Here is a 22,728-nt window from a genome sequence, read left to right as displayed (position 1 = left end):
GTTCTTACTTATGGGAGAGATGTATCTCACCCATCACATTACATAGGCACCTCAAAAGAGGCAGCACAGCTATCTCACTGGCTCCTCTATGGAGTTTCAAACACCTGAAGGCACTTTAGGGTTCAGAAAGAATGGGTTTAGTGTTATATTCTACAACAAAGGTGGTCCACCCTTGTTCTGTATAGAGCCTTTGAGTCTCTGCAAGGACATTAAAATGATATGGATCCACTCTTTATAATTGAAAACTATTAATTTGGGAGGAAAAAGAAAGGACTGGTTTTTGGTTGTTGTTTTTGTGTTGGTTTTTTACATATTCTTAATTATAATGAAAGAGAAACCTACAGTTCCAAGGCTTTGTTTGGAGCATTAAAACCAAAAAGTAAAATTTCATCTTCCAGTCACCATTACATAGAGCTGGGGGGGAACTTTCCATTAAAAAGCAATTGAGATTCTGCAGAGACTGCAAGCTCCTATACATTTCAAGAGGAGTTACATGTGAATGGTTTCACTGAGTTGCGTCCTACACATTTGTGGTTTTACTCTTAGAAGAGGAAGGAACTGTGTGTGCAATAAAAGGGAAGTGCAGTTATAGACACACACAAAATGAAGATCAGTCCATTATCAAAACCTATTGCTGTGTCACATGGGAGAGGTAGTGAAAATAAATTTTCCTTTTTCCCAAATTTGCATCCATGCTCCCTCTCAGTTTAAGTGTTTGTGCACCTTACCGAGTTTACTATAAACAGGGGGTAAAAATCCTTAACTCTGGCTAAACCATAAGGATTCTTTTTGTCCTACATTCATTTTGTAAAGTACAAAGATTTCTGTAAAAGGACAGTTTTCATGAGCACAGATTTCCAGAATTGTTCTGGATTTTTGTTGCTGTTTTTTTTTTTTTTAAAAAAAAAAACAGAGCACTTCCAGACTCTCAGATAACAGCACGTAACATGGTTTTGTATTTAGGATCATACCTGTCAAGTTTAAGAGGCAGAACTATTGTTTATGTTCAAGTTTAAGCAGCAGATCTAATGCCCTGATCCATTTTGGAATACATCTTTCTGGTACAGAAGATAGTCTTAAAAACCAAGGGATCCAGTCCTACAAATCTAAGCAGAACTCCCCCCTTTAAGTCTGGCATCGTGAGTTAGATGCCAAGGCACAGGAAAAAAAATCCATGGTGTTTTGCCTGAACTATAAATAACAACAAAAACAACAATATAATAGATATCATAAATAAATAAATATACAAATAGCTGTTCCCTATAGTTCAGCAGAGCGCTCTTTTAGTAGCACAGCTCGGCCGATCTCGTCTCTTGCTGTGCTGGAGGTGCTGACGTTATTCGTTGCTGCTGTTTCTGGGTTTAGGACGTGGAAAGCCACGAGAGGACAGCCTTCCACATTGTTGCAGATAAGGTTTTGGATGGAGGCTGTGTTCACTATGTCAAAGCCAACTTTGCCCCCAAAGGTGCTGGGTTTCCAGTACTCTGGTGAGCAGATGACATTTCCCATGAGACCTTTCAGGGAGAACGGTGCCCCAAGTTCTATCATGGTCTCACCAAAGATGGCCCCAGGACGTGGTTTTTCGACAAGGAGGGCTGGGTACAGCTCCATAGCATCAATATCCCCATAGAGTTCTTCAAGTTCTGCAGCCATTTCTTTCTCTCCTGGAATAGAGAGACAAAAAAAACAACCACATAGTAGTAAAACTTCAGCCTTTTTCTCCACAGTTTTGTATTCAGTTCTAAATCACTAAGTAATTATTCTAGAAGATTCTGAAAAGGAGAATGGAAATGGCCTTATAGAGGACAGGGAGAGGCTTCTAGCTGTTGCAAAAGCTTCCATGAAAGTAATACAGAAGAAAATAATAGAGAGAAAAAGAGAGAAATACAAATCTGTAATTCTAGAGAAAAGTTGCATCAGCAGGGGAAAAAATCAATGCACTTGGAGAAGAATGAGTGAAATAACAACTCTGTAAGACATCTTCACAAGGACTTTGATTGACACAAAATTTTCTTCATGAAAACTCTAATGTAGAAGCTACCCCCATAGAGTCTATTTTCTTCCTTTTCCTCCTTAGAACGTAGTTTGCCTTTTGAACGTCTCTCATTGCAGATTGAAATGACAGTGAGGAATCTTGTCAGAGGAGGTGCAACCACCCAATCTCCAATGAAAGAACTCAACACTTTTTTTTCAAACAACAAGTTCTTGAAATACTGAGTAATTCATTTATTGGTTATATTGCTTGAATCTTGGATTTGTATTTGAACATTTGAGCGCCAACTTGAGGGCCTTTTGGGATGAGAGGCAGCATAGAACTGAACTATGACCTAGTCTAACTCAACCCATTGGAGCATCTAACCTTTAGCTGCCTACACAATCCCAGACCAGCTAATTGCTGTCCCTTAATTGGAGATGCCAAGAATTGGACCCCAAACATCCCCATGCAAAGCAGAAGTTTGATCTCTAAGCTGTGAAGCCTTGCCTCCCAAAATAAAGCTCTTGTTTTTCTATAAGTAGAGGAGAAGTCTTACCTGTGAGCTCTTCAAATGACTGAAAGGGTTTCAGCATAAAGTGCTTCCGATACTCATTCAAGGAGCGGTATCTCATCTGTCGGCTTTGATCAATGGAGGCTTTCGCTACTTTCTGCACCGCAGCAGGGACGTTCCGCCCACCAGCTACCTGTTACCAAAGAAATTGAGGTATATGAGAAACCACATGGAGATCAGAACTTCAAGCCCCTTTGAAATCAGATGGACCTCAAACATTTATCCATCTCTTGGATTTACAGTGAGAAATACGACAGAGAAAGCTGAAGGCAGTCTAAAACTGTGTCACAAATTCCCCCTTTCCCTAATCATTCTTCCCGTGCTCAAAACATTTTCAGATATTGGAGTGACTTAACCAGAGGACAGTTGTATCATGTTGCCTCGAGATGAAGGCTATGCAATTTCTCAGGAGAAAATATATTCTTACCCTTCCAGCCCTTTGCCTGGAGAAGGATTCCACCATATGGGAAAGACCATGTTCTAACATGATGGAGTTGTTATAGATGAACTGCTGGTATGTGTACTCTTGGTCATGAATCTGGAAAGTATCAGGGAGGAGAGGGTGCCAGTGGTAAAGGGTGTTGAATTCTGCCGCTATTCTGTTCTGATACTGGAATCTCTGGTTGAACAGCAGCTCTGGGTCAAACTTCAACTTGAAGTGGTAGCCACTTAGGTGCTGCACGTAGTCTTCAATCACAATCTTGATGGTCTCTCCTGTTTCCCCACAGAAAACAAAAGTCAGTCAGTCTTTTCATTTCTAAAACAATAAAAGGGTAAAGGATTCCTGGACGGTTAAGTCCAGTCAAAGGCGATTATGGGTTGCGGCCCTCATCTCTCTTCAGGCCGAGGGAGCTGGCATTTGTCTACAAACAGCTTTCCGGGTCATGTGGCCAGCAGGACTAAACAGCTTCTGGCGCAAAGGGGAAACCGTAATGGAAACCAGAGCGCACAGAAATGCCATTTGCCTTCCTGCCACAGCGGTACCTATTTATCTACTTGCACTGGCATGCTTTTGAACTGCTAGGTTGGCAGGAGCTGGGACAGAGCAAAGGGATCTCACCCTGTTGCGCGGATTCAAACCGCCGACCTTCCGATCGGCAAGCTCAAGAGGCTCAGTGGTTTAGGCCACAGCACCTCCCATTCCCTTATATTTCCTAATCAATATTGAATGCTGAAGAATACAAGAATGGCCTTCCTGATTCAGACCAAAAATGCATTTTGACTGGCAACACATTTCCAACGGTGGCCAACAAAATGTCCCTGGGAAACTCAGAATCAAGGCAAAAGGGTAATAAGCCATTCTTTCAGGTTCCTATTCAGTATTCATACAACCTATTGCCTCTATACATGGACATTCTGCTTAGACAACATAGGCAACAGATGATGTTGGGCCATAAATTTGTCTCAACCCATTTAAAGCCATCTTAGGTCATGGCCATTGCCACATCTAGCAGCAGCAAAATTCCATCGAGTAATTGTATGTTAACCATGAGCATTTGTAAGAATTACCTGTTAAGATCAGCCGGGCAGTTTGGAACAGCTGCTCATCATCCCATTCTGGATGCTCGCCCTTCAGAATGTCACAGACCCGGTTGTGTTCCCGGAGCCATAATGTGGCGTACATCATCAGCCCTGGAACCAAACCAAAGACCTCTTGCCCTACAGAAAATTTCAGGTGCTCAGGGACATGTGGTGGGTAGATCATTTCTGCCTGAGTTTCTTTGACCGTAGGTGGGTACATCTCTCCATCGATCATCTGTAATTACAAAATAAATAAATGAGCATGGCAGCATATAGAATCTTCTATCATACTGAATTTCAGCCAAGAATACTAAAATCCAGTGAAAATATAATATGTTTATACTGGTCAATTTCCAGTGGTTTTCAAGTACAGATGTTTATTGTAAATTGTAGCATTGATCTAGATGCACATAGTTATCTAGTAAGAATAGGGTGTCTGATGCAGTTATTGAAATGCCTGTGGACCTTCTCTGCCTGGTAAAGATGTTAACATAAGCGATGCTCTCGTTTTCTCAGCACACTGCAGGAATTTCAGAAGGAATCCAAACTAACCTGAAATTTCAGCTTCCCGTCCTTAAACAGTCTGAGTTTCATCTGCCTGTCCAAAGTTTCTCCATAGATGTGATTTAGATCAACCTGTTGAAAAAATAGGAACATCAAAGTCTAATTTTAATTTGTCAGATGAGACAGAAAAACAATTAGATTCACCCTCTAAATGTTTCAGAACATAATATGTTGCAGTGACATTCCAATGGAAGAGAGAGTTCTCTCCACTCATTAAAAGTGTTGGAAAACAATGTTATTTCTCAAATGTCATTACCGATAAAATTTGGGAAGGGCAGCTCTTTCAAGTTTTTGCGCTGTCCTCAATGACAACTTCAAAAAGCAGGAGCCCTTGTAAACAACCACTATTACAACAGTATAAATCACCACCACCCTTGCTTAAAGTGTTATCTTAGAAAGTTGTGCTGCAGACAAAACCGGTTTATAAACAGACACACCGACTGCATTTTTCACCCCAAATTCAGGGATGCAATAGTTATTTTTCCATAAATTGAGGAGAACCTAATTGCTATGCATTTTAGAGACTGACTAAATAAAGTCAAATGGTTCTCCCACACAGTGGGAACATCAGATTGTGGGAACAGGCTATTCTGAGGTTATGCAAGAGAGATTTGCTGTACATTGTGCCTATTACAATATTGATGCAACTCCTTTGTGGACGGCAAGATATCCCTCTCACCGCAGGAGTTGATAAAAAGGTTTGTTTGCAATAACTCATCAGACCAAGTCACAGTTCTGCCATCTTACCCCATGTCCAAGAGCTTTGGTGAAGGCTGGTCCTTTGTGATGATCTGTCTTGAAGAACTGGTGGGTGAAATGCTGGGCAAAGAATGTGAACATGATATTTGTGCCTTGTGGGTCCGGAATAAATTTTCTCCGTAGTAGAAATTTCTCTACAATGAGCTTGGAATCGGGAAGCTCCTTCTTACCTGAAATGCAAAGCAATCATTTATTTTTCTGACACCCAAAGGGACTAGAGCAGTGGTTAGCAAACATTTTCAGCAGGGGGCTGGTCCACTGTCCCTCAGACTTTGTGAACGAATTCCTATGCCCCACAAATAATCCAGAGATGCATTTTAAATAAAACCACCCATTCTACTCATGTAAAAACACCAGCCTGGTCCCACAAATAACCCAGAGATGCATTTTAAATAAAAGGACACATTCGAATCATATAAAGACACGCTGATTCTCAGACTGTCCACGGGCCGGACTGAGAAGCCGATTGGGCCGGATCCAGCCCCCGGGCCTTAGTTTGCCTACCCATGCACTAGAGACTGAATAACTGCAGCTGTTTCCTGTCTGTTCTACAGGAGTTTGACAGGAAGAATTAAAAATGTCAAACCCCAGCTTAATGCATGTTGATAGCTTCTTTGCAGTTTGGAAACCTGTCCAATTGTTAATTATCATATTAAATATACCGGTAGTTGTCTTGGTTTAAACCTGTTAATTATTCATTTGGTTGCCAATATACACACAACTTGTTGGCTGATTAACAACCACAGCAAGTTTTCTGTTCCTTTGACAAAGGAAGACAGAATGTTTCGCTGGGAAAATATGTGCTGCAACGCACACTCAATATCGTGTGTTTCTCCTTCAGACATATTTTCTAATGTTTAAGCTGTTTTCAGGCATTCACTGAACATAATTAACTATTGCATTGAGAGAGGAGGTCAGCGTTGCCCCCACTGGCCTTGTGTACATACAGGAGGAATAATATTTCATTTTGTCTTACATTCACATGTACAGATTCCCACCCCCCCCTCTTACCTTTCACACCCATAGGGGTTGGGCAGTTGTGGTCTACCGGCGGAAGAGTTCTAGTATAGTAAGAAAGGTTCGAATAGGCTTCCCAGCTTTTGTAACCATAATGGCTGTTATATGTTGGTGGGCTCTCTATTAAATGGGATCTTGCTGGAAGGGGAGAGAAAGAACCAGGAAAATTATGACCATGCTTAAGTGACCACATTATGGAGACAGAGAACCTTCCCAACAAGACTTCCCACACAGTCTAATTCAGTGTTTCCCAACCTTGGGCCTCCAGCTGTTTTTGAACTACAATTCCCATCATCCCTGAGCACTGGTCTTGCTAGCTAGGGATGATGGCAGTTGTAGGCCAAAAGCATCTGGAGGCCCAAGGTTGGGAAACACTGGTCTAATTTCACAGTCTAATCCCCACGGGGGGGGGGGGGTAAGCATCTGACCTTGAAAAGTCCATTTTCAGAAGTGACGTGGAATGTAAAAATCCATTTTCAATTTTACTCTCTCCGCATTTTTGTCTCTTGGGTCACAACTACACGGAAAGATTCTTACACTTAAAATGTCCATCAATGGTTTCTCTCAGATTCCCAAGAACTGGAGTTTGGCAAGGGTGCTCAAAACTCTTTGACAGAGATTCCCCACCCCTGTCACAGAACTACAGTAACCCATAGAGAGGAAATTACCGCTAAACCTATTTTCAGTGTGTACCATACATGGACTTTGAAGAAAGGTTTGAACTTTTGCTCTTATCTTCAAAAAGAGGCAGATGGCACCCAAAGAAGGAGCTTGACTTAGCCATTGCTTTGCCTAATGCCATTTATTAGAAGACTGAGTGGCTAGAGTGCGGTTACTGCATTAGACCAAAATAAATTGCAACCAACATATAGCACCCCCAAGCTTAAGCCTCCAAGTCCAATGCTCATTTACCCGAGAGCAAGTGCCAATGAACTCAACGAGACTTACTTCTGAGTAGACGCATACGGGACTGTGCTGTAAAAGTAGCATCAAGAGAGATGGATACTTACACATCAATACGTATCTCATGATGGCATTGTGGAGGAAAGGAAAGTTGTTGATGACATCCCAGACTGCTTTGAAATGAGTGAGAAGGTAGTGGACTGTGGACGGTGTGGGTTTCAGCGTCACTTTCAGCCAAGTAAAAAATTCCGCTGCAAGGAACGAAGCACAATGAACATTAGCAAAAAACTGTTAAATGCTCCTAAATGCTAATTGTGCAAGCATAACTTTCTGGAATACGTACGTGTAGTGCAGTTTTCCCCGTAATAACCAGTCCGCGTACAGTCACATTCATAGCGGTCAAATCCTGCTGTCATGCAGACTCCTCTGTTTTGGCATGGATTTGAGCAGCAAGGATTAACTGAAAGGGAATCAAGAGGTGTGCTGTCAAAGTGAGATCTAGAGTCTTATAAAGGCCCTTGGACCCGTACTAATTTGATTAGTTCCCTAGAGAAGAACTGCCACTTGATGCCATCATATTATATTTGCCCACAGAATGCATCCAGGCTTTCTAGTTTGTTAGTGCATCATGCACATGAGGTTATGGTATAGCTGTTGGAAGCATGAAGAAGCAGCAGGAGGCAGATCTAACTATCTTGGGTGGAAAGCATCCCAATTTTGGAAAATAGTTCTAAACGCAGCTGCTTACAGAATCATCACTAGCGCCCCTGTATTGTTGCTGGGGAAATGATTTCTGCCGTAGCTGCTGCTTTTGCAGACACACTAACACCGAAGAGTCATTTCATAAGAACTTTCAGCTGGAGAAAAACTCTTCTCGAAATTGATGGGGAGTCCGCTCTGGGCAAAGATGGAAGAGAAGGTGATTGCCTACTCCATACAAACCCCGAAGAATGGATTTCACTGGTCGTGATACTTAAATTCTTGGGCAATAGTCTTTCTTATGAAACATGTACAACTTTTACTAGATCATGTTAGTAGAAATTAGTACCACCGGCAGGAACAAAGGCAGGCAAATATAACACGCATCCCTGAAATGTAATAATGCATTCATCTAGGACATTATATTGTGTATCTAAGGCTACAACCCCTATATCTGAGAACAAGCGCCAATTAGGCTTCCTCCTCTGATTAGACATTTATAGGTTTGTGCTCTAAGAAACTTAAGTTCACTTTCCAGTGAACATAATGATGCCAGCAGCTTCTAATAAAGTCTCAGAGTACTACCAGCGCTGATGTCTAATCCTTCCTCTATGCCACTGTGCCCCCCCCAAAGCAATTCTAAAAGTTTCTGACCGTCTCCTAAGAAGATACTTAGCAAGATCCACTTCCGAAAATCACTGGTAACCATTTACATGCAATTGACTCTGCAGCATGGATTAAAGGTAAAGGTAAAGGTACCCCTGCCCGTACGGGCCAGTCTTGACAGACTCTGGGGTTGTGCGCCCATCTCACTTAAGAGGCCAGGGGCCAGCGCTGTCCGGAGACACTTCCGGGTCACGTGGCCAGCGTGACATCGCTGCTCTGGCGAGCCAGAGCCGCACACGGAAACGCCGTTTACCTTCCCGCTGGTAAGCGGTCCCTATTTATCTACTTGCACCCGGAGGTGCTTTCGAACTGCTAGGTTGGCAGGCGCTGGGACCGAGCAGCGGGAGCGCACCCCACCGCAGTGATTCGAACCGCCGACCTTTCGATCGGCAAGTCCTAGGCGCTGAGGCTTTAACCCACAGCGCCACCTGCGTCCCGCAGCATGGATTATCCACACATAAATAAAGGGATGTGAAAGAAAGAAAGAAAGAAAGAAAGAAAGAACTAGTTTGAAAACAGAAGTTATGGTGCCTCTCCCCATTTTACAGGCTAGGCAAATGACGTACAGAAAAAGGCTGTCCTTAGCACCAGCATCAAACACTTTTGATGCTTTCAGCTCCTTGCCCTCCCTTACATAACTTTTCCTGGCCAAGGAAGAAGAAAGGGTACGAATGGGCATAATATTTAGTTACTGCTTCATTAATCTTTTCAGAATGAGTGCACAGGAGGCAGGAGGAAAAGCACCAGGAGATACTGGGTTTTTCCTCTACATTTGCCTTCTGTTAAAGGAAATTAACCCTAATTCAGACAACATAGGTGCCGAGGAGACAAAGCCAGAAATAATTATATTCTGTTAAAATACATTCATAGATACAAGAATAAAACGACTCATGTTCTTACAGTCCAAAAGGAGTCCTCTAAATACTTTTATCTATAGTCCCTGACTAAGACCCTACATGACATTTTTTCCCTAACCTAACCTGACCCCCAAAAAAATACTTTTTGGGGGACTGTCAGCACTTTTACAAGTTAACCTCTTTTCAGGGTTACTTAAACATTTCCAGGCTCCTTCAAAGTTCAAGCCTGCATATATTGCAACAAAACAGCATCGGTGCTCTGAATGGTAAGTGTACCATTCTTAAAAACCCGAAGAGCGCCAGGAAAAAGACAAAATGAGATAGCAATGCGCAACCCTAGGAAGCCAGTAGGATTTGCACCGAAGGTAAGTGCCCCCCCCCCAATCCCAGCTCAACACAGCGCTGGATTTTTTTGTAGCTAGCACAGACTTAATTTTAAAAAGATCAGCAGCACTCACCTGCTTGGCTGATGGCCAAGATGGAAAACAAGACAACGCAGGGTGCAATCATTTTTGGCGCACAAAGTAGCAGGCTCAGCTTCCGAAATCGCGGATATGATAAAATAAATAATATATTATTATTATATAAATAGATATTCCCGAGGAGGAGCTTTCACTAGCTGCCCAGCGCCGTTCAGGATCCGCAGCTTGTGCTCTTGAGGAGATCCCCGAGTCTGGAGCAGCTGGCGCGGACCTGCTGCCTTTATGCGCAGCCGGAGTGACTCACGATTGCGCGCAGGAAGCGAGCAGGATCCGCCCCCGGAGACGCAAGTGGGGGTGGCGCGGATGCAATGAACGTTTGGCACTCGCTTTTCCCCCGCAGGTTTGCACGGATTCTCACCGCCCCAAAGCTGGGCGATCCCTTTCGTTCCGCTTTGAAATCGAAGCGAAGTGGGCTTGTGCCACGGGAAAGGGAGAGAGAGAGAGAGAGAGGGGTGGGGACGGAGAGGGATATTGCGCGATGGGGTGTGTGGAAATGTGGGAGAACGCCAGCCCCCAACATTTCACTGATCTTTTTCTTGCCCGACATGGGACTCGAACCCACGACCCTCATATTCAAGAGTCTCCTGCTGCTCTCTGAGCGATCTCAGAGGTGGAGCCTGCGCGTAAAGAGTCGCCAGGTGGGGCCGTGAAGTTAGAGCCAGAAGCAGATCCGCAAATGCCGATTCTTGCTAGGTTTCAGTTGGTCGACTTCTTGCTACGGATCCCAAGCCTGCGGAGGATCACTGTGAGGGAGGCCAGTGCCTTCGGGCAAGATCTTCGCGTTTTTGCCTGCTCACCTGCTGCAGGTGATTCTTCCGGCAGGCAATGTCTGGCTTGGCTTCCAACGCAGACGCTTCCTCGCCACCGCGCTCCTTTCTGACATTTTTAACTCGGATCCTGAAATAACGGCATGCTCCGAGTTGACTCGCAGCTCCAAAATCTCTCCAAAGCCTCCTATAAGTCCGCCCCCCCCCATCACACACAGACACGCACACGCACACACTTTATTGGTGACCAGTCCCCACTTCCGATTCACAAACTGGATCGCTGGGAGTGAGGCTCAGTCAGAAAATTTGGGATACAGTATCATGAAATGGTTAGAACAGATTATTATTGTTGCATTTTTGCTTCCCCAGGTATATAGCCTTGGATGCCACATGATTTGGGTTGGATAGCATTTGTTACACAATGTACAGTGGTACCTTGGGTTAAGTACTTAATTCGTTCCGGAGGTCTGTTCTTAACATGAAACTGTTCTTAACCTGAAGACCACTTTAGCTAATGGGGTCTCCTGCTGCCGCTGCGCCGCCGGAGCCCAATTTCTGTTCTTATCCTGAAGCCAAGTTCTTAACCTGAGGTACTATTTCTGGGTTAGCAGAGTGTGTAACCTGAAGCGTATGTAACCTGAAGCATATGTAACCCGAGGTACCACTGTATTGTTTTCTGGGTCCTATGGAAGGATAAGAATAAGGGTGATGTTGATGTACCGTATTTTTTCGTGTATAACACGACCCCTATTCTTTGGGACTCCAAATTAAGAAATTGGGGGCAGATATTAAGCTTTTTTTGGGGGGATTGCCCAGAGTTGTTCAGCTTTTTATGGGGGTGGGGGTGGCCGTCAATCGCTCAACCGCCTGGCCACAGCTGCCAATCGCACGCCTCGCAGAAGGCACCAATCCATAGCTGTCAACTTTTCCTTTTTCTTGTGAGGAATCCTATTCAGAATAAGGGAATTTCCCTTTTAAAAAACGGAAATGTTGACAGCTATACACCAATCGTCTGACTGAATGCAGCCACAAATCGTCTGACCAAATGCCACAACAACAACAAATCCCAGCCACACCTGGCCGCATACACCAATCACATGCCCAATCACTGCTGTGTAGCACCTATGCTCAATTTTTTGTATTATTTTTATATTATTTTTGGATAAAAAACCACTCGTCTTATACACAGAAAAATACGGTATTAAATTCACCTGCCTTATCACTGCAAGAACCTTGTAAGGTTGACCTTACAGTAGGCATCTTCCCTTTATTTGATCTTCCCTTTCTTTGTTTTGCTTGTTTATTTATTTATTAGAGAACAAGATGCAGTGAGCAGCCGTTTGCTCTGTTCACATGGGGAAAAAGGGCAGGGCATCTCATAGCTTAGTGGCCAAACATTTGCCTTGCATGTGGAAAGGGCCTGGGTTTCATCTCCACTTAAAAGGGGCAGCACGTTGGCAGAGGCAGGCAGAAGTTAGATCTGGCTGTGCTGACAGATATCTGGAGTCAGCAAGGGTCACCAGTTGCTTAACAATCCCAACATCAAAATGGCTTTCCTCCAACCAGAGTGGATTTGATTTAAATCAACTCAATTTAAATCACTAGTCAGTAAGGCTTGATTTAAATCATTTTTTACAGAAAGGTTCAACCTTGCAGTAGTAACCGATGTGGTTAAACTTTTTTTTTTTTTTTTTTTTTAACTTACACTGTGTTTTAGTACACATGAAAAACTTAAAACAAATCCTTATTTGCTGATGAATAGCCTTTGGACTATAATGTAACTTAAACAGAAAACTATCTTTAGAAAGATTTTTTTTCCTCCAAAAGCATTTTGTTTTAAAAATCCTATTTAAATTTTAAAAAATCCTATTTAAATTTTAAAAAATCCTATTTAAATTTTAAAAAATCTGATTTATTTTTATTATTATTATTTAAAAAATCATTGATTTTTATCCACCCTGCCCCCAACTACATTAGGCTGCTGAAATGAAAAAAAGTTAGGAGCAGGCCTTTGTGGTCTCAGTTCAGTACTGGTGCTGAAAAGAAATTCCTACTCTTAAAATGTGCTCCCTCATTTTTGCACTCGGCTCTGGTTAGCAGATCTAAACAATACTGGGCAAAATGGACGAATACCCTGGCATGCCAGCTACTTCCTTCCTTTCCCTCTCTCATCTCCTCAAAAAGGAGGAGCACATAAGCCGGGAACAAACCCTGTCCCCGTCAGATTGCTGTTCCTTTAAAGGATTTTTCCTCCCAGCCCAGCTCCAATAACTTAAAGGAGTCAAGGTGAAGAAAATGTTTTTGAAGCAATGGAATGCAGCCAGGTAAGGTGAGAGCAGGTAAGAAGGGAGCTGAGATTAGCTTCTTTTAGCTGCTTGTATCTTTGGTGTGTTTAAAATGGGAGCTACTGCCTAATATCTGTATTTCATTTTCCTCCGGTCTCATGATTAACATTTTCTCTCTCTCTCCTTTAGATGTTATCCTCCTTTCACCTACCTATTTAACGTATGTGATGGAATGGAGTCCAGTCCATGAAAGTTTATGCTGTAGCAATACGTTAGCCTTTAAGGTGCTTTTAAAAGTAATAACTTTTTTTTTTTAAAAAAAAGTGGTCACTGTAGTAAATCCATAGTAGGATTCCTTCATGCAGCTCACTCTGCAGCTGAGGAATTTTCTTGTGCAATAATTTTTATTAGTTTTCAATTACAATAACCCAATAAAAGCCTCATTGTCACAATACCAAATTATAATACAATCAATAATGCCAATTGTTCGAATGCCAAATTATATTATTTTGTTGTCTGTCTTTCTAGTGCATGCTAGAATTGATGGTTCGATAATTTACTTTAAATCTGCATTCCAGAAACTTATAAATTCCAATTACACACCAGTCAGAATAACCAGCTGAGGAATTTTCAAGACATGCTTGAACTTTCCGAAATGGGAGCGAGGGCAGAATTTACAGGGAGGGTTTGCTCCCATGGTTTGGGAGAAATTTGAGAAAGTGCATACACACCCTTTTGATTATAGTGCGTCTCCAGTTTGAATCCAGGAAGGAAAAAAAGTGGATAAAAATAATAATAGGAAATAATCATAATAATAATAGTAGGAAAATACTGGAGACTGAGTTGCCTCAATAAGGGTAACCTGTAAAGCAGGGGTCAGCAACCTTTTTCAGACATGGGCCAGTCCACTGTCCCTCAGACCTTGTGAAGGGCCGGACTATTTTTTTGGGGGGGTGAACGACTTCCTATGCCCCTCAAATAACCCAGAGATGCATTTTAAATAAAAGGACACATTCTACTCATGTAAAAACACGCTGATTCCTGGACTGTCCATGGGCCGGATTGAGAAGGTGATTGTCCCACGGGCCTTAGGTTGCCTACCCCTGCTGTAAAGGCATCTGGGTTGTGGATCCTGTCCGAAGCCTGGACGTGGGCTAGGGCCATGTCACAGCCCCTACGAAGACCCCTCGGGGTGCCACTATCTGGTGTAAGTCATAGGGCGCCCCCTATCGGTGGTTTGCCCTTAAGTGGACTCCCTAAGCCAAACCGCTCACATCTGTAACCAATAAAGTTGTGGCCTGCTTGAACCCATAGACCAAAATCCTTCGTGTCAGTGTGTTTTATTGTTCTGCTAGGAACTTTGTAGCTAGGGTGCCTTGGCACACAATCCTTTGAGGGGAAAGAATGTGCTCCAAATGAGCTTTAAGGGTAGAGTGTATGTACACAATTTGTTTTGTCCGAACTGGGTATCCACTCTCCTCTGTTCCTACAGAAGAGAAAACCATGTCTGTCTCACTCATCCTCACATGCAGCTAAATTCTCTGTTGGCATGCAGGGGATCGGACATCTACTGCAGAGTGTTTCAGTACAGCCCCCCTCCCCGAGGTAGATGCATTGTTATGTACTGAGCTGAATCCTAGAACAATAGGATCCAGAATGCGGCAGTCTGATTGGTCCGCAGGAGCCACCCAATCCAGCTCCAGGTGGAAGTGAATCAGCGACCTGATTGGCCTGCAGGAGCAGCCAAACAGGCTCCTGGATGAAGTGAATCAGCAACCTGATTGGCCTGCAGAAGCAGCCAATTAGGCTTCTGGAGGAAGTGAATCCGCAACCTGATTGGCCTACAGGAGCAGCCCCGGAATTAGCCAATCACGTGGGGCCCATTGTGTGAATAATGTATATATAGCTAGATGTTTTGGGGAAAGTTTGATTCATTGCTACTACGAGATGAATAAAGAGCATGAAATTCAAACTCAGCTGCAAGTATATTTCATGTATACTTCCATGTCCTATAGTCTCCCCTTTCCTGTCAAACATTAAATAGCCATGACTACTGACCAATGGCCAGAAGGAGAGAACCCCCTCTCCCCCTCCCTGGGGAGAGCATTCCACAAATGAGGAGCCACCGCAGAACAGGCTCATTCTCACGTTCCCACCCTCCTGACAAAAGCATGAGGAGGCACCAATCGCAATTCTCCCAAACCTCTTCGCAAACCCCCTTTGTACATTCAGGACCAGGGACAATGTGCCTCAGTGACTGGCTATTGCTTCTTTATTCTCTCTCTAGCGCAGCCTTTCTCAACCTGTGGGTCCCCAGATGTTGTTGAACTACAACTCCCATCACCTCTAGCTAGCAATGCCAGAGCTCAGGGATGATGGGGGTTGTAGTCCAACGACATCTGGGGACCCACAGGTTGAGAACCGCTGCAAGTCTAGCGGGACGCGGGTGGCACTGTGGTCTAAACCACTGAGCCTCTTGGGCAGGCCTAGGCAAACTGGGCTCTCCAGATGTTTTGGGACTACTATTCCCATCATCCCTGACCACTGGTCCTGCTAGCTAGGGATCATGGGAGTTGTAGGCCAAAAACATCTGGAGGGCTGAGTTTCTCTATGCCTGCTCTTGGGCTTGCCGATCGGGAGGTCGGAGGTTCAAATACCCGTGATGGGGTGAGCTCCCGTTGCTCTGTCCCAGCTCCTGCCAACCTAGCAGTTCGGCAGCACGCCAGTGCAAGTAGATAAATAGGTACTGCTGTAGAAGGAAGGTAGACGGTGTTTCCGGGTGCTCTGGCAGTTGTCACGGTCTTCCATGCACCAGTAGCAGTTTAGTCCTGCTGGTCACATGACCTGGAAAGCTGTCTGCCATCTCCCTCAGCCTGAAACCAAGATGAGCGCTGCAACCCCATGTGGACTAGACCTAACTGGACTTAGCTGTCCAGGGATCCTTTACCCCTACTTTCACCTACTCTCTCTAGTTGTACCTCCTCTTGCTCTCTGGAAGGTATTTGTTATATACTGAAGTTCTCACCCTGGGCCAGCAGGGGGGTACTGTAGATAGTTTTCACTCAGGTCCACATATGCAAATAAGGAATTGAAAGTGACATTCAGCGATTGGATAGCTACAGAAAGTTGTTACAGTTGCGTTGTTGTTGAGCTCTATATAAGCAGGTTGGCTGAACCCTTCAGTTCACCCCCCACAAGGTCTGAAGGACAGTGGATTGGCCCCCTGCTGAAAACGTTTGCTGACCCCTGGAATAAACCTATTGTACAACTAGTTTCTCATAATACAACTGAGAACGGTGCTTGGACAGTTTGCTTCATATTTCAGGTTCTATAAATGCTAGAAACATACTTTTTTAAAAAATAAAATAAAAAATAAAGCTAGGAATCTGGAGATTACGGTTCATTGGGTGGGAAGCAATCCCCAACAGGGATTAGCACCAGGTTTAGGCAGTTGAGACAGTCCCCCTACCCCTCAGGGTGATGAGCCGAGGAGGTGCAAAAATTGAGAAGATCCATAATCGAGAAGATCCATAACTGGGGGGGGGGGGGTGCCAAATTTTGGCCTCGCACAGGGCGCCATATTGGGGATGCACAGATGCAGAGAGCTTTCTGAGCTCATGTTCCTCTAGTTCCCAGACCAGGCTTTCTCAGCCTTGGGTCCCCAGATGTTCTTGAACCACAACTCCAACCATCCCTAACAGCTGGCTAGCGATGATGGGAGCTGTAATTCAGCAACATCTCGGGACCCAAAGTTGAGAAAGTCCCAGACTACGACGGGAGCAAAGCTTTCAGGGTGCACAAGGTAGGGTGGGTACTACCCCCAGGAACTGTCAGTGGGCAGCCAAGCCCATGAAGCCTGCAGAGATATTGCTTCTCTGTACCAGGGCTGGCCTATGACAGTAAACCACATCATCCTAATTAAAGGTAAAGGACCCCTGGATGGTTAAGTCCGGTCAAATGCGACTTTAGCATTGCAGCGCTCATCTCGCTTTCAGGCTGAGGGAGCCGGCATTTGTCCACAGGCAGCTTTCTGGGTCATGTGGCCAGCATGACTAAACCATTTCTGGTGCAACAGGACACAGTGATGGAAACCAGAGCGCATGGAAATGCCATTTACCTTCCCGTCAGAGTGGTACCTATTTATCTACTTGCGCCAGTGTGCTTTTGAACTGCTAGGTTGGCAAGAGCTGGAACAGAGCAACGGGAACATACCCCGTCACGGGGATTCAAACTGCCGACCTTCCGATCGGCAAGCCCAAGAGGCTTAGTGGTTTAGACCACAGCATCCTAATTATAACACATTGCAAGGGGAAAACAGTGACAGACAGCATGCACTGGCAATAAGCAATTTGAAAAGGAACGTAAAGGATTTTAAAACCGCATAGCTGACCTTTCCAAAACCGGACGAGCATGTTCTTGAAATTTAAAAACAAAAAGAAAAAACAGCTGAAGTAAAGATGTTTTCATTGCATGCTTTTAGAGCCAATCTACACATCAAAATGAAGTTACAGCCTGCTGAGGCTAACATTTTAGAATGCAGGTGGAGACATGTATGTATATGGAGAACATTTCTATACTATCCTTTCATTCATAAAAAATATATATATTGGGGTAGTTCACAATATATTGTGAAATCAAAATTATCAGATCTTCAATAACAAACACTTTAAACATGTTCAGTGGCAAATTTTAAAAAGCCTGCAAAAATCAAAATATTGTGAATTATTAGTATGCTTAATTATTCAGCTGGTGTTGACACAGAAAAGCATCTCCCTAACCAAAAATCTGAAATATCCAATTCATTCAAAAATGGTGCCAAACTGCTGCAAATACTCCCCTGCAAGGTTTGGCGGTGCAAAAAGCACGCTTTATCATAGATCAAACAGAATAGCCCTCGGTGCCTGAACCTGCAGAAAGACATTTTTTCGAAAAAAATCTCTAACCCGCAGGGTCACAATTTCACCAAAAATCTGACATCCAATTCATTCAAAAATGGTGCCTGGCAAACTGTTGCAATTTCTCCCCTGGAAAGTTTGGTGGTGCAAAATGTACATTTTATCATAGACAAAAAATATAAGCCCTTGACGCCTCAACCCATGCGCTCACAATTTTTTTTTGGAAAAAATCCCTAACCTGCGGGGTCACAATTTCACCAAAATTCCCTCAGTGCCTCACAATTACAGTGTTCCCCCCTTTCTTTTCTTTCATTTTACTTCTCCACTGAAGTCTTTGTCTGTCTGTCTGTCTATCATCTATCTATCTATCTATCTATCTATCTATCTATCTATCTATCTATCCATCTATCCATCTATCTATCTCTATCTATCTATCTATCATCTATCTATCTATCTATCTATCATCTATCTATCTATCTATCTATCTATCTATCTATCTATCTATCTATCTGATCTGCAAGTTGGAGACCACAATAACAATATTCTCTCCCTAGTTTCCACCTGGTTCCGCCTCTTCCCCATCTCTATTTTAAGGTAAGTATTGCATGACTGGGCTGGCCATGCATACAGATTTCCATCTAACTCTACATTCTAAAGCAATACACTTTCTCTGTGGAGAGTATTCTCTGTAACGAAAAAAACCACCATGGGAATACATTTTGCTGATTACAGAAGAAATAATACTTTCATCATTTTCTCTAGAAATGCTTCACTTCTCTAGAAAACCAGGAAGCAGACTTACTTCCAGGAAAATGAACTTTTTAGATTGGATGCTATGATTTTTTAGACACATTTCTGTGTGTCTGTAATCTGTCACAAAATTTGCAGAGCCTAATAACACACATAGCATCGCTATGCGCTAGAGGCACAGTTCAGTAATTTTAGACTCTGGGCTTGATGGTTTTACTAGAGGTGTGCTGTTTTTTCAATATTGTGTATTGCTTTCCTTGTTTCAAAGTGTGTTAAGAGAGCATTGCTGCCTTGGGTGACCTTCATTCTCATTCTGGTGACTGAGGCCCTTGCCTTCTCTGTCCTTCAGGTGGACCTTCACCTGTATCAGTGCCAGATATTGGGTGGTGTGGGCAGTTCCACTGCACAAGGCACTGAGCCAAAGGCAGTGGCGTAGCGTGGGTTGTCAGCACCCGGGGCAAGGCAAGTAATTTGCGCCCCCTAACCCGTGGATTTGCACCCCATAACCCGTGGATTTGCACCCCCTAACCCTAACCCCCAGATGTTGCGCCCGGTGCGGCCGGACCCCCCTGCACCCCCCACGCTACGCCACTGGCCAAAGGGGTATAAGATTGAGAAGATCCAAAATTGAGATGATCCATTTTGTGGTGCCAAATTTTGGCCTCGCACTTGGTACCGTATTCCAAAAGATTACCAAAGTCCAGCCCTGCCTTTCTGCATATAGTCGTACCTCGGCTCCCAAACGCCTTGGGAGTCGAATGTTCTGGCTCCCGAACGATCAAAAACCAGAAGTGAGTGTTCAAACATTTCAAACGTTCTTTTGGAAGCTGAACGTCCGACAGGGCTTCTGATTGGCTGCAGGAGCTTCCTGCAGCCAATCAGAAGCCGCGCTTTGGTTTCCGGACATTTTGGAAGTCGAACGGACTTCTGGAACGGGTTCTGTGTGACTTCTGAAGTACCGGTACTTATGTATCTCTCTGCATTGTGATGGTTTTGGAGAAAGTCTCAAAAGTTCCATGATTCCAGTTAGGTATCCAATCTCCCTTTACACTGAATTTATGGATAAACTTGATATAGCTTTAATCTTATGTATTTTGTTACTAGGGACGCAGGTGGCGCTGTGGGTTAAACCACAGAGCCTAGGATTTGCCAATCAGAAGGTTGGCGGTTCGAATCCCTGCAACCGGGTGAGCTCCTGTTGCTCAGTCCCTGCTCCTGCCAACCTAGCAGTTCGAAAGCATGTCAAAGTGCAAGTAGATAAATAGGTACAGCTCTGGCGGGAAGGTAAACGGCATTTCCGTATGCTGCTCTGGTTCGCCAGAAGCGGCTTGGTCATGCTGGCCACATGTCCTGGAAGCTGTACGCCGGCTCCCTCTGCCAATAAAGCGAGATGAGCGCCGCAACCCCAGAGTCGGTCACGACTGGACCTAATGGTCATGGGTCCCTTTACCTTTACCTTATTTTGTTACTAGTTCCAATGGCAGTGGACCATTAGGCCATTAAGCATTTTCTGAGAAACATTATGTATGTGTGAATGAACGGTAAACTTTGATGGACCAGAACATAGATCTGGGGAATATTGAGGGGACCCGGCTCCCTCCATGAAAATTTGGGGCCCCTTGGCCCACCCCTAGATGGCACCTCTGGTTAGGAAAGAAAAGGCCTGCTACTTTTTCTTCAATACACAAAGGACCTGGCTCTTCAGCCTAAGCGATTGCTCTTCCTGCAGTGCCTTCTGAGTTTTTCTGGACGGTCCACAAGAAATGAATTTTCTAAATACCTGCAAAATCCATTGAAATATACTCGGAGTCCTGTAGTGATTTCATGCTCTTTATTGCAGCTTGTAAAACAGTGGTTGAATTGCCCCCCAAATCTCAGGCTTTTATATACATTATTTACGCAATGAGTCCCGTCTGACTGGCTTATTCTGCTTCCCTCCTGAAGCCTGATTGGTCTTTTCCTGCAGGCCAATCAGTTGTTGCATTCTATGATCCTACCAGCCTAATAGGCTGATTAACTTCTTCCTGGAGCCTGATTGGTTTTCTCCTGCAAGCCAATCAGTTGTTGCATTCTCAGATCCTACTTGACTATTGTTCTAGGATCCAAGGTTACTACATAACATCCATCTTTATAACTGGATTGACCTCTGGAGAGAACCAGTGGGCCAGCCCTGGAAACTACCAAATAGCTTACATTTCAGTAGCTCGTTTTCCATTCAAGGCTTTTGAGGACAGGGTCAACATGGCACAACAGCTGCCAGTACTGAATATGTAGCAAACCTCTGGGTGCTCCCCACGTTATGATGAGAACTGAAGGTTTTGCTACCTTTATGAAGCAGAGGAAACCATTTTGAAATACTTGTGGATCCCTGCAAGGCGCAGGTGGCGCTGTGGTCTAAACCACTGAGCCTCTTGGGCTTGCCCATCAGAAGGTCAGCAGTTCGAATCCCTGTGACGCAGTGAGCTCCCATTGCTCTGTCCCAGCTCCTGCCAACCTTGCAGTTCGAAAGCACACCAGTGCAAGTAGATAAATAGGTAGTGCTGTGGTGGGAAGGTAAACAGTGTTTCTGTGCCCTCTGGTTTCCGTCACGGTGTTCCCGTTGCACCAGAAGTGGTTTAGTCATGCTGGTCACATGACCCAGAAAGCTGTCTGTGGACAAACGCCGATTTCCTCAGCCTGAAAGTGAGATGAGCACTGCAACCCCATAGTTGCCTTTGACGGAACTTAACCATCCAGGAGTCCTTTACCTTTTCACCTTTTCTTGCATAACCATTTAGTTCCACAAGACTTCAGTTGGAAAAGTTTGGTGCAGTAGTTGGCAAAGTTCATTAGGACATTCCCTGAAATGAACTAGAGTTCTGGAGAACAATGGCAGATAGGTGTGTTCTGTCCATCAGAAGCGGAATTAAGTGACAGGTCACAAAGCAGCGAGAAAGCTTTCGAACTCATTAGCACCCATTCACTCTGGCTATTAAAAAAACGTGGGTGGGGATGAGAAAACAGAGACTGTTGATAGGTGTGATGGGAAAAAACACTGGTATGAACTACAAAATCTGACAGCACATCAAATAACATTGTTTCTTCACGCCCACTTCTTTTCTTATGTAAGTAACGTCCAGTCTGAATAAGAATTCTGGTGAACTTGAAAGCTTAGCTCTAATAAAGGCTTTTCCATCAGTTTAAATGGTAGTCTTTGCTATCTCACCTCCCTGGGAGTAAGCCCCACTGAGCTCAGTGGGACTTCCTTCTGAGTAGACATGCCTGAGATTGTGCTGTAAAGAATGCTAATCTTCACCAGAGTCTTTAGTTGTTGGCCAAATACCCACATAATTCAGAGGCTGCTGTAAGTTTGTCATTTCCAGAAGAGATGTGTCTGATTTGCAGTTGCTTAGATGAAGAAGAAGAGTTTGGATTTGATATCCCGCTTTATCACTACCCGAAGGAGACTCGTAGCGGCTAACAATCTCCTTCCCTTCCTCCCCCACAACCAAAACTCTGTGAGGTGAGTGGGGCTGAGAGACTTCAGAGAAGTGTGACTAGCCCAAGGTCACCCAGCAGATGCATGTGGAGGAGCGGAGACGCGAACCTGGTTCCCCAGATTACGAGTCTACCGCTCTTAACCACTACACCACACTAGGAAAAAAGATCCTGCTAATGATCTTCTACTTCAGGCGTATTCAGGAACAGCCCATCCTGTTTCGCAGCCTGAGGTGAATTGGGAAAGGGCTGCCCTGTGTGTGCAGCCCCTTGCCACCCCTGCCAAATCCTTGCTTGCCAGGGCTCCAGGAATATCTTGTGGGTTCTCATGAGACTTGCCAGTTCTTGGAAGCCACTGCAGCCACTTTTCTTCACTTTTCTGGTGGCAGATGCCCACAGAGGCACACCTTGAATTCCACCGCCTGAGGCAGCTGCCTCAGTCTGCCTCATAAACAGCCTGGCCCTGGTTGTATTACACTACAGTGCACTTGAATAAGTTCATTAACTTCAGTGAGTTACATTGCTGTATTAAAGGTAAAA

General features: G+C 44.2%; 1 protein-coding gene across 2 annotated transcripts; it reads right to left on the bottom strand.

Moving 5' to 3' along the window:
* Window positions 1-903: 903 nt before the first annotated feature.
* Window positions 904-21,488, bottom strand: PTGS2 (prostaglandin-endoperoxide synthase 2). Of its 2 annotated transcripts, none has more exons than XM_079981420.1 (10): window positions 21,467-21,488; window positions 7,654-7,770; window positions 7,418-7,561; window positions 6,402-6,545; window positions 5,379-5,560; window positions 4,620-4,703; window positions 4,056-4,302; window positions 2,974-3,260; window positions 2,532-2,679; window positions 904-1,664 (listed from the first exon to the last, which is right to left on the bottom strand). In XM_079981420.1, the coding sequence occupies exons 2-10, from the start codon at window positions 7,724-7,726 to the stop codon at window positions 1,261-1,263; spliced, it is 1,713 nt and encodes a 570-aa protein (XP_079837546.1). In that variant the 5' UTR covers window positions 7,727-7,770; window positions 21,467-21,488; the 3' UTR covers window positions 904-1,260. The 2 variants fall into 2 exon arrangements, with proteins under 2 accessions (XP_079837546.1, XP_079837545.1); XM_079981419.1 differs by lacking the exon at window positions 21,467-21,488 and adding an exon at window positions 9,991-10,227.
* Window positions 21,489-22,728: the final 1,240 nt, after the last annotated feature.

This window comes from Podarcis cretensis, assembly GCF_951804945.1.
Source record: "Podarcis cretensis genome assembly, chromosome: 6".
Lineage (NCBI taxonomy): Eukaryota > Metazoa > Chordata > Lepidosauria > Squamata > Lacertidae > Podarcis > Podarcis cretensis.
The sequence above is the reverse complement of the archived record's forward strand: the minus strand, read 5'-3'. Positions and strand labels throughout refer to the sequence as shown.

Excerpts from the sequence above, each read along its gene's own strand:
- PTGS2 (XM_079981419.1), bottom strand. The coding sequence starts at position 10,042 with ATGATTGCACCCTGCGTTGTCTTGTTTTCCATCTTGGCCATCAGCCAA. Across the intron at positions 6,546-7,417 it reads CATGAGATACGTATTGATGT|CAAGATCCCATTTAATAGAG; the intron begins GTAAGTATCCAT and ends CTCCCCTTCCAG. Across the intron at positions 1,665-2,531 it reads GTCATTTGAAGAGCTCACAG|GAGAGAAAGAAATGGCTGCA; the intron begins GTAAGACTTCTC and ends TCTCTATTCCAG.